The 12,198-nt window shown below is 43.2% G+C and overlaps 2 protein-coding genes across 2 annotated transcripts; one reads left to right on the top strand and one right to left on the bottom strand.

Annotated features, from left to right (window-relative positions):
* Positions 1-228: 228 nt before the first annotated feature.
* On the top strand, positions 229-1,446 carry LOC109410123 (tRNA methyltransferase 10 homolog A-like). Its single transcript, XM_019683652.3, has 2 exons — positions 229-1,124; positions 1,185-1,446. Exons 1-2 carry the CDS (start codon positions 365-367, stop codon positions 1,388-1,390), a joined length of 966 nt encoding a protein of 321 aa, XP_019539197.2. The 5' UTR covers positions 229-364; the 3' UTR covers positions 1,391-1,446.
* Positions 1,447-1,468: 22 nt separating this feature from the next.
* Positions 1,469-2,684, bottom strand: LOC109410124 (NADH dehydrogenase (ubiquinone) complex I, assembly factor 6 homolog). The gene is made up of 2 exons (XM_019683653.3): positions 2,391-2,684; positions 1,469-2,332 (listed from the first exon to the last, which is right to left on the bottom strand). Exons 1-2 carry the CDS (start codon positions 2,501-2,503, stop codon positions 1,522-1,524), a joined length of 924 nt encoding a protein of 307 aa, XP_019539198.2. The 5' UTR covers positions 2,504-2,684; the 3' UTR covers positions 1,469-1,521.
* Positions 2,685-12,198: the final 9,514 nt, after the last annotated feature.

A 12,198-nucleotide genomic window follows, 5' to 3' on the forward strand; every position in this document is an offset into this window, starting at 1 on the left:
AGAAAACAGCTGACAGACGCTGAGGTGTGCGAGCTGCCTGCAGACAAGGAGAATACATTTTACTAAGGTGGCGCAGATAAACATTGCAAACCACTGGTTGTCTCTTCCATTCTTCTGGTGTTCTTATGGAACTGAAATAGTGACGTCACTATTTTAGTTGCATAAGAACACCAGAAGAGTGGAAGAGACAACCAGTGGTTTGCAATGTTTATCTGCGCCACCTTAGTAAAATGTATTCTCCTTGGCCTGCAGATAGTAAACAAACCGCAGCTTCGTAGTGTTCACGTGTAATCGAACGCCGTCGACGCCGCTAGCATCGCTCCTTGAAACAATTCCAGCCATCTAGGGCGAAATCGCTACAAAAATGGACAAAAATGTTGAAGAGGAGCCAAGTCCAGCCATCGACGAGACGTCATCAAAGGAGGAACAGCTCGTTTCGCCGAGTGATCCGGATTCGGTGAGTTTGGCTGAAGGGGAGCCGATGTCCAAACGGAAGCGCAAGAAGCTACTGAAGATGCAACAGTGGGAAGTCAAGAAAAAGGAAAAACGACTCAAGGAGAAGGAAAAGATGAAACAACGTAAGCTGGAGGCCATCCAGGCTGGGCTCCCCACTCGGAACGGACCAAGTCGGAAGGAACTGAAGCGAAACAAGATCGACTACAGTAAATCGGAAATCACTATTGCGGTGGATCTCAGCTTCGATGAGATGATGATCGACAAAGACGTGGCCAAATGCGTGAAGCAGCTGTTGCGAATCTACACGATGAACCGGCGTTCGGAAAAGCCCATTCCGTTGCACTTTACGGGTATACGGCCCGGGGGTGCCGTGGAGAAGCACCTGAAGCGGAACGACGGTTACCAGCACTGGGATGTGAAATTCAGCGGGGAATCGTTTGTGGATTTGTTCGACAGGGATAAGCTGGTTTATTTGAGCAGCGAGTCGGACAATGTGCTGACCACGTTGGAGAAGGACCACGTGTACGTGATTGGCGGGCTGGTGGATCACAATCAGTACAAGGGCCATTGCCATGGGTTGGCCAGCGAGATGGGAATCCGGCATGCAAGGTTGCCGTTGAGTGAGCACATTGTGATCAAATCTAGGACCATTTTGACGATCAATCAAGGTGAGTTGATGTAGATATGTTGATTAATGAATGGCAAATTAAAAATCTGCTTTATTTTAGTGTTTGAAATCTTGATGAAAGTTCAATTGGGTAAACCATGGCAAGAGACGTTGTTGGAAGTGCTGCCAATGAGGAAAGGAGCCAAACCCAAGGAAGATGCGGTTGTGGACGAGACGAAAACATCGAATGAGAGTGAAGTAGCTGAACTCACGGAGATGAAGGAAGCTACTGAAGAGGAAACTAACGGCAATGAAGCTACCAGTTGAAATTCGTACCTCTGGTTGGTACCAGATGAATAAAAGCTAATTCAAATGTTCACAAATTCCAGGGATATTCTTTCCGAACGAACGCCACAGTTATCAACTTCTAACAAATTAATTATTCTAAACATACCTCATTAGAACTTTCCTCGGAAGTGATTCCAGTAGATAACTAGCGGAAGCATTGCGTCCTTTTGCAGCAACCGCGAATCAGTCAGGTGGAAATTCGCCCTCCTCAGTCGCTCCAGATACCGACCGGTTGCCACTCCAGGCAGCAGAACGGGCTTTGCTTGCTTCGGCACGGATCCAGCCAATTTCCGTGCCTTCTCCAGATGCTGATGTGCCAAACCGGCTAGCTGAAAGATCACCTCCTCTACGCCTTTGTCTTCTTTGCGATTCCGCAGCACCCGCTCCTGGCTAACTCCGTGCTGCATGAGCACTTCCTGCGGCACTGGTACCACGTTCCGCCGCTCCTGATAGGGAATCGATCGCAACAAGTTGACAATGCCCTGAGCTTTCCCCAAGTGGGATGCCGCGTGATCGGCATGAACGTTCCGCACTCCATGCGCTTCCAGCAGCAAGTACAGCACGCTGCAAACCGAGTTCTCCACATACTCTTCCATCTGCTTGGTGGTCACGAACCGCAGATTGGCGTTCAACCGAGCGGAAATCAATCGCTGAAAGTACCGCTTGGTCAGCTTCTGGCTATCGATGACTTCCTTCAGCTCCTGGATAACCGGTTGCTCCGGAACGTGCTTTAAATCATTTTTGAACAACTTATCAATGGTGTCCTCCCAGAATTTCAGCCTCATTTGACCGATTTTGTCGTCCGACACGGTGCCGGTAATCCGCGCGATCTCCACGTTGAACGCCCGGATGGCCAAAGCGCTTCGTCGTTCCGGATTTTTGAGCAGTAATGTGCAGAGGAAGTTCTCCTTGTCGTATTGCCTACCGGTTGGGAAAGTAGGAATTATTCTGTACTGTGACGATTACGGGAAGATCTTACCTGACCAAATTCATGCAGTAGTTCTGAGCTAGGGTGGAATCTTTAGCCGCGTTCGAAGCATGTCGTATCAAAGGTATTCCACGCGCGATTCGTTGATGGAGTGCACTGTACATTTTAAAATAGTTAACTAACTCTGATTCTCTTATAACGCACAAGACTAGTTTTTTTTCTTTTATTATATCACCGGTTTAATTTTCTTCTGCACATCCGCGCGCATCTGCACTTGCACAGTGTTTTTGTTATTGTTTGGACATCGCGACTGTCCGGTTGCGCGCGTGCCGTCTGCGTGCACTCACTCACGGTCGGCGAGCAGGTTTAGCATTGGGCACTCCAAACTTTTGAGTAAAAACCAGATTAATCGTTAATCTGCCAGATGGCAGTGCCATATCTGAAGAAGGTTTTCACGGAATCGACCGTTGGGAGACCCCCGGTGTGCCATAAATTCCAACCTGTCACTCTGTCAGACATGACAGCTGCTATAAAATTTAATCTGTTGTTTTTTCTTCTGCTGCGGTGATCGACGGTCAGACAAGAAGCGCATCGCAGAAAGTCGACTCGGGGAGTTTTCTATTTCGCCCACTGTGTCGCAGGAAAAAAAGTATTTCCGTATCGCTCCCGTCGGAAGAGCAGAAAGTGGAACCGGTGCCCCGTAGCCCTGGGTTCAAATTGTGCCAGTAGAGAAGAGGAAATTGACGACGCGTGTGTTTATATAACCGAGCGCAAGATAACGCGAAACCAAAACAGTGACCCCACATAGCCTAATCGAAGATCTTTGTGTTGTCGCTGCTGGCTGGTGCTACTTACGACGACGAGTCCGGATCAGTGGCAGTGAAGTTGGTATCAGTGTTCGTACTCGAGGAAGCTGATAAGCGGATCATCCGTCGCTGTGGTGCACAAGTGTGAGAACATTTCGGGTGCTAGTCTCGAATTTCAGGGAATTTTTTTTTCGGAATTTCGGTGCTTATCTTTATACCTAGTGGGCAGCATCCAGCAGTGGGTGAATAATATGGTGGAACCACTCTTCGACTACCAATTCCGACATATTCTGATCGGAGACAGTACGGTGGGCAAATCGTCGCTGCTGAAGTACTTTACCGATGGCAAATTTGCGGAGGTAAGTTATTTATTTTTTCATTCTTGGGTCGGATTTGATGAGTCACAGGGATTCTCTAGATTCGATGGTATCGCGTATTGCGTTCGAAAGGAAGTCAATCGAATTTGGTTGGCGACCTTGACACTCGTTGATTTGATGTGCGCAGAGTTTGTTTACACCGTTTGTTTATTTAGATGTTGACTAATGTGACGCAGAAAATGAATGATAATAATATAATGTAGTTACTGGAACAGCTCAAGTGCTTACGGATAAACATGCGTAAAAAACATTTGATGATAAATCATCTAGGGACTGATAAGGCGTTACCAGCATATCCAGTTACCTGAATTATCTGACATACATACAAATCCCCCACTAACATTAGTAAAAACCTGTGGATGTTGGTTCTTTATAAGCGAGCGATTGGCAGCAATCAGCCGAACAAAGTCAAGAAGTACTGATGGACCTTAGACGGCTGGACGGACTTGCATCGCGTATTTATCGACGTAGGAATAATTTACATATTCAATTAGATTAGCAGTGTATTTGGACTCAATCAGAGCAAAATACAAAAGGCACCTTTTGTTACGTTTCTTTTCTCTCCGGCATGGTACAGTAGACGTTTGGTCGGTGCAAACGGTTTAACTGCAATGCTTTTTTACTGCAAGTCCGCTAAGTGCAACAATTTTGCAATTATCGCACCGCTATCTGTCAAAATCAAAACGTCAACAGAGTTGCGATGTTTTTCGGATGTACTACAGCTGCAATGCGATGTTTTTGAGTGCATTCTGGCTGCGTCCAACAGCAATTGACAACTGTTTGACGGCTGTCAGGCATTGCAGTTAGCGAATTCCATTCGGTAACTGAAACGTAAATATGTTGCACTTATCGAACGTCTACTGTATTCCGATTAAGATAGAAGTTGCTCTTTAACTTCGCTGTGTGGGGGTAAAGAAATTTTCTAATAAATTTCTAATTGAGTATTGAGATTTGAATAGTTCTAAGAAAACATCGATAATATTCGTGGATGATCTTCACGACCTGCAATGCAAATCTTTGTTACAAAAATAAAAGAAAATAAATTATTACAAAGGATTAACACATCACGATACACAGAACCTTACAAATGCACAAACAAGAAACATCACAATTTTACAAACCACAGCACAGAACATAAATGTGCACTGTTATCCAGATGTATAACATCTTCCGATAACAGGATGACGAGGTTGCATGGTTGCATGTATTGGTTTGGGTTCAGCATCCATCCTAGAACTGTATTTTAGTTGGTAGTTTGCCTTTTAGTTCACAGCATTTGTTGCTGTGTTCATAGCTTGGTTTTGTCTAGGAAAACTAATCCTAATCGGGCATCCCGTTTCGGGTTTCATCACTAGAGTTCCATGACTTGAAGTCTGTGCCAGGGAAAGGTTTACGTCTCTGGTAATTAATCGCGGCCCGAAATGGCCTGAATATTGGCAATCGAAATAGGATTGCATTTCATGGGCCTCTATTTTTCCAGAACCCTATAAATGTGCAATAAAATTATGTGAATATATACACTACCCGTCATAAGTACGGACTCACAAAAAGTATTTTTTTTTTTTGCTAGGTTTCTAGCTGCAATCTGAATAGAGTTGAAACCTCTACACTAGACCCGAAGATAGAAAAGAGTACGTAATCTTTCAGAAGCAGTTTGCCAGCCGTACGCGGAAAATGATATCCATTAAGACACTGTTGCAACTGACTCAGAAAGTTACGGTAGAAGAATGGAAAGTTTTCAATTGGTCAGTCAGTCAGGATTTGCCTATGTAGTGTTATGGTCACACGGTTTGTGTTTGTCTTCTTGTTTGATTTTGTGGTATGGTTAAATATGTTTTTGTCCTCGTTAAGTCAGATCGTCAGATGTCGTATGTTGTTTTTTTTTCATCGAATCAATCGAACCCTGTATGTTAAAATATAGTCGATCCTGTGTCAAATTGTTTTCTTGATTTCGCTAATCGTTTTCTACTTGTGTTCATCTCTTGTGTCCTTAAATTGTCATCGGTCCAAAATCCACAGAAACATGTAACTGAACTTCTGAACATCTAAGAGATAATCAAAAATACGCCAAGTTGGTCAGTTGATTGCAATAAAATTTTAAAATAATAAAGAATTCACCTGAATCGGCGGGGGTGGAAGGAATACAAGAAAGTCGCCGCATCTTGATTTTCGACCGTACCAGCAACACACGATTCCTTATCGACACGGGATCCGATGTCTCGATACTCCCAGCGGCTTCCAGAGAACGGTTTAGAGGAACGACATCTTTCGACTTGCATGCTGCCAACGGTTCCAACATCAAGGTTTACGGTAAACGTATTCTTACGATCGATCTCGGTCTACGACGAAGATTCAACTGGTGTTTCTTGTACGGTGGTGTCAGTGTGGCAATAATCGGAGCAGACTTCCTCGGTGCAAATGGACTTCGCGTGGACCTCAAGAATCGACGATTGATTGACGGATTAACGAAATTGACTTCGATTGGCGGTTTATCGGAAAAACCGTTCCATATCATAACAGTGGTTGCTATGGACCACCCTTTCCGGAGTATTCTACAAGAGTTTCGCGAAGTCACTTTGCCTACTACAATAAAATCAACCATCCAACATGATGTCACACATCATATCCGAACGAAAGGGCCACCTTTGGCCAGTAGATGTCGACGGCTTGCTCCAAACAAACTTGAAGCTGCTAAAAAGGAATTTCGAGTCATGACCGAACTAGGCATATGTCGTCCGTCTAGCAGTAGTTGGACTAGCCCACTTCACTGCGTTATGAAGAAAAACGGTCAGTGGCGGTTCGTTGGGGATTATCGCGCTCTGAACCAGGTAACCGTCCCCGACTGATATCCCGTACCACACATCCATGACCTGTTGAATGCATTCCAGGGAAAAAAACATTTTTACGACTCTGGATCTCGAAAGGGCTTACCATCAAATTCCGGTGGAAGACTCCGACATCGCAAAAACGGCGGTCATAACACCGTTTGGGCTCTTTGAATTCACCCGAATGCAATTTGGGTTGTGCAATGCTAGTCAGACCTTTCAGAGGTTCATGCACAGTGTATTTGCCGAATTTGTCGTAGTTTTCGTCGATGATATCTGCATTGCGTCAACATCCAAGGAGGAGCATTACCAACATGTGCGTGCGGTTTTTGAACGACTCAAGTCATACGGGCTCGTTATAAACGTGGCAATAAGTCATTTCGCAAAGCCAAGCGTGGAATTTTTGGGTTACGTTGTGAGCAAGGATGGAGTGCTTCCACTTCCAAGCCGAGTGGATGCCGTCGTTGAATTTCCTCTTCCGTCAAACGTTAAGGAACTTCGTCGTTTTGTAGCACTTGTCAACAGCTACAAACGGTTTATTCCCTAAGCTACGGATATTCAGTTCAATTTGCGAAAAATGATTCCTGATAACCGCAAGAACGATAGAAGAAATCTAACATGAACGAAGGAAGCTGAGAAATCGTTTTTAGAGTGCAAACAATCACTAGCATCAGCGACCTTGTTGCACTACCCGGACACCAGTAAACCGTTGAGTTTGTTGATCGATGCGTCCAATACCGCAGCAGGAGCAGTTCTTCAGCAGTACGACGAGGGTAGTTTGAAACCTATAGGATTTTATTCTGAAAAGTTTTCATTCCCGCAGCTCAAATATTCCACGTTCGGAAGGGAGCTGACTGCAATGAAAATGGCTGTTCAATATTTTCGACACTTACTGGAAGGTCGAAATTTCATCATTTTCACCGACCACAAGCCACTTACGACAGCGTTGACTTCGAGCCCCAGTTCTAGACTACCGCATGAAGAACGATATCTTCAGTACATTTCCCAGTTCATCAGCGATATTCGTCACATCAGTGGGCAGTTGAACATCGTCGCATTATCGAAAGTAGGAGTCATCAACGTTCCTGTAGCATTGGATTACGAAGCGATTGCCAAAGATCAACAGCAAGATTCCGAGTTGAAACTACTTCTACGAGCGCCAACATCTCTGAAATTGGAACTACGGAAAACGTGCCTATCATCGGTTCCATTATATTGTGATTTGTCACAGCAGAAATTTTGACCGTACATTCCATTGCGACATCGACAGGCAGTGCTGAAACAAATCCATGACCTAGCACATCCGGGCATACGCTGCACTCGCCGGTTGATTACTGATCGATTTGTATGGAAAAATGTCAACAAGGACGTCAAGCAGTTCATCCAAGGTTGTCTATCGTGCCAGCGCTCCAAGGTGCATAGACACAATAAAGCACCAGTTAAAAAGCTTCCGTTTCCTGGTAGTCGATTCTGGCATGTGCATATGGATCTAGTAGGACCGTTGCCACCGTCAAACGGCAATCGGTACCTACTTACGGTAGTGGATAGATTTTCTCGTTGGCCAGAAGCAATTCCGTTACATGACATGACTGCTGAGATAGTAGCTCGGGCGTTCGTCGACACGTGGATCTCGCGATTCGGTGTTCCGGTACTATAACCACAGATCAAGGAAGACAGTTCGAGTCGGATCTTTTTTGGGAGTTGTCGAAATCAATGCAGAGTTAAAAATTTTCATTTTCAATGAGTGAAATTCAACGTGAATTTAGATAATTCTCAACTGAGGGATCAAAATAAAATTCATTTTGGTGAATGAATTTTTTCACTTATTCATTCATTTTTCTGTCACTGACAATTTTCACTGAGAAATATAACTGGACCGTAACTCCCGATTATACTTCCAATCACATCAAAACTTGTGTATAGTAGTTAATTAGAATAATAATTATGTTCTCTATTTGTCCATTAAATCGGTTTGTGCGTCTGTTAACAGAAATTGGACATTTTACGACGTGCGTAAAAATATTCGTGACAGAGAATTGAATGAAAAAAGAGAGGCATTCAGCTGACAATGAATGGGGCCAAACACGAATGAAAAAATGAGAATGTCAATCTTCACTTTCAATCTTCGAAATTTTTACTCTCTGGGGGCTAGACACATTCGAACCACCGCTTATCACCCTCAATCTAACGAACTTGTTGAGCGGTTTCATCGTACTCTAAAGGCTTCCATAATGGCAGTAGATAAGAAGAATTGGAGTACTCAGCTTCCAGTCATCTTGCTAGGATCAAGAACCGCTTATCGTACCGATTTCAACTGTTCGGTCGCAGAATTGGTGTACGGCCAAACGCTTCGTATACCAGGAGAATACTTCGAAGTTTCTGAAGACGATTGTGACCGATCGCAGTTTGCAAAGGATTTGAAAACAGTTATTCGCAAATGCAGGCCTGGTAGCGAGTCACTATTTAGTGACTTAGTCACTATTTTCGTGTAAGTCACTATAAAGTCACTATTTTCAAGACTTTTCAACTAAAGTCACTTTTTCTGTTAAAATGTCACTATTTTCAACTATTTTCATCTTCCTGAAATCTTGCCAGTGAATTGAACAAGAGTTGATATCTAAATAGTGTCTAAAGCTATGTGTTATTGGTAACAATAAAATGTCTAGTACATAAAGGTATGTACGCAAATTCATTAATCGCCTTTATAGAGTAACTTATTAGTGTTATTTTTTTTTTTACATATGATTCATGTGCCAACACTTCAAACAGGAGTTTGTTTTTTCTATAAATTACTGGCGCAAAGTACTTGGGCATTTTTAGAACTCTCGATGAAACTCTTGGTGGAGTTTACGTTAAAATGTTCAGTGAGCATGCTGAAAGCCTTGTGTTTCTTTATGTATATGTAAGAAATTCTGCATGAATTCCTTGCAAGATCTTCCATATGGGGTCTCCAGTTAGCCTAGTGGTTAAGGCTATGGATCACCAATCCGGAGACGGCGGGTTCGATTCTCGTTCCGGTCGGGAAAATTTTTTTGACTCCCTGGGCATAGTGTATCATTGTACTTGCCTCACAATATACAAACTCATGCAATGGCAGGCAAAGGAAGCCCTTCAAATAATAACTGTGGAAATGCTCAAAGAAGACTAAGTTGAAGCGAGGCAGGCCAAGTCCCAGTGGGGACGTAGAGCCAAAAAGAAGAAGATCTTCCATATGATATGGATGTTCCCCTGATATCTGTCTACAAGTGCGAAAAAAACACCCGGCAAATCTATGCAGAAAATCCTCGAATAACTTGAACAAAAATTATTGCAAATTGTCTGAATTGTTCTAAATCAATAAAAAATGTTTTGTTATAAATCAATAGGTTTAGTTAGTTATTGAAATAAGTAGTTAGTAGTTGGGTTAACCTTATAAAAACACAATCTTAGGCGCCGTCCACAAATTACGTAGCGCTTTAGGGGGAGGGGGGGGGGGCGAGTATGGCCAAGCGTTATGGCCCATACAATAATTTTCGGGTTTTCATACAAAAAGCGTTACGATGGGGGGAGGGGGGGTCGAAAATTGTCGATTTTAGCGTTACGTAATAAATGGATGCTGCCATATTCTAAAAATCATTGCATCATATTCATATAATTCCGTTTGTCCCGAGTTCGTCTAAAACCGATTGTGCTCTAGAGCAACCATTGGAAGTATAGGTTTTATGCTGATCAAAATATCTATTGACGTTCATCAGCCTCATGCTCATTTGTGTCCATCTAGTAGTGCACACTTTGTGCTGGAAAATTAAATATACATGCAATTTTGTACAATTTTTGAAATGAGTGAAAGTTTTTTTTCTTGAAAATGTTCATTATGCGATACTCTAGGGTTTTCTGAATCAAGTTAGTCCAACAATTTTAAATCTCTAATCATTTATTTTTGTGCCAAAAGTCACTATTTAGTCATTTTTTTGCTATCTGTAAGTCACTATTTGGTCACTATTTTCGAGAAATTGGTCACAAAATTAACTATCTGACCATCAGATGTTGCTACCAGCCCTGCAAATGGAAACCCATCGATCCAGATCATCACGCCAAGCCACATGTGTTTGTCATTGTCAATCACAAACTTCAGAGTTGCAGTCACGTTTTTGTTAGAGTAGATGCAGTCAAAAAACCACTCGTTCCACCTTATGATGGTCCGTTTGAAGTCGTTGCCCGTTTCGAGAAATTCATGGATCTTCAAATAAATGGTAAAATCCAGTGGATATCAATCGACCGTATTAAGCCAGCGTTGTGATGATCAACTAGAAGACCAGCGCACTAAAGTCACACCTTCAGGACACCGGGTCAGATTCCTGGTGTGACTGGGGGGGGGGGGGGGGGGGGTTGGTTGTGGATTCTGTAGTGCCACCATTTGTGCACCCCTAGTTTGTTCAATGTAATTGTCATTTATTGTTGCGTCAAGTGAATAAAGTCAGTAGTTGTTTTAGAGTTTTATTGATCCGACGTGTAATCGATTCTCGGTCCGAATTACGTCCCACAGAGTATTGTTTGTGCTGAGTAGCAGCCCAAGTGTCAATCTGAAGCTTTACCCAACTCTTCGATATCGGAATAGCTGGCTCAGGGCCTATGAAGTCATGTGATGCTCCAGTGCGAGTTAACTCATCAGGCAATTCTTTTCCAGCGATGGAAGAATGGCCAGATACGCATACAAGGTGAACAGCGTTTACTGAATTCAGCTCCTCGATTTGAGTTCGACGAGCGATAACTATCTTCGACCTGGAGCAAGTGCTTTAATAGCATCCTGTCTATCTGAACAGAAGTATATTACTTTGCCCATTACGTGCTGCTGAAGTGCTAATTGCCCTCCGCACCTAAGAGCAAAGATTTCGGCCTGTAAAACGGTGCAATGTCTGTCAAGTGAGTAAGATTGATACAGCCTTAGCTCACGAGAATAAACACCGGCACCTGCTCGACCTTCGAGAAGAGAGCCATCAGTGTAATATACGATGCCGTCTGAAATACTTCTTTCCAGATATCCAGATGTTCACTCTTCCTGGGAAGGGAATTTCGTGGAAAATTTCCTATATGGGAAATTACAAGCAATTGTAAGATCATTTGGAACAAGGACAATTTTGTCCCAATTCAACAATAGTGGAAACAACGAGGTGTGTGTTGATGTGCGGTTCGTAGGAGTTTTCTCTAGTAGACTGAGTACCCGTAGATGGTAAGTGCAAGATAGTGCTTCTTGTTTGAGATGAATGTGTAGTGGGACAACGTCAAAGAGAACTTCGAGCGCTGCCGTGGGAGTTGAAGAAAACGCTCCAGACATCGCTATTAAGCACATCCTTTGGAGATGGTCTAACTTTGATTGGATCGTTCTCATTTCGCCCTTTTGCCACCACACAAGACATCCATAGGCCAATATTGGCCGAACAACAATTGGGTAAATCCATTTGAAAACTTGTGTTTTAGAGCCCAAGTTGTACCAAAGGTTCGCCGGCATTGCCCGAAGGCCACATTAGCTTTCTTGATTCTGTACTCAATGTTAGGCGTCCAGGAAAGCTTAGAATCAAGAATAACTCCAACGTACTTTACCTGTTCAGTCACATTGATTTCAGAATCAAAGAGACGCAAAAGTCGAACACCATTACGGTTTGGCTTTTCCGTAAAAATAACAACAGATGTTTTACTCGGATTAACCGAAAGGCCATATTGACGACACCAACCCTCAACTACCTGAAGGGCGCTTTGCAATAGGTCGAAAAGGGTGCTGATGCACATACCATAAGAAGGAAAACCGCTATTATTGAGTAAAAAAACAAAGAATGGCTTCTCCTCAGACAGGTTTTTGAAAACAATTCGATCA

This window comes from Aedes albopictus, chromosome 1, assembly GCF_035046485.1.
Source record: "Aedes albopictus strain Foshan chromosome 1, AalbF5, whole genome shotgun sequence".
NCBI classification, from domain to species: domain Eukaryota; kingdom Metazoa; phylum Arthropoda; class Insecta; order Diptera; family Culicidae; genus Aedes; species Aedes albopictus.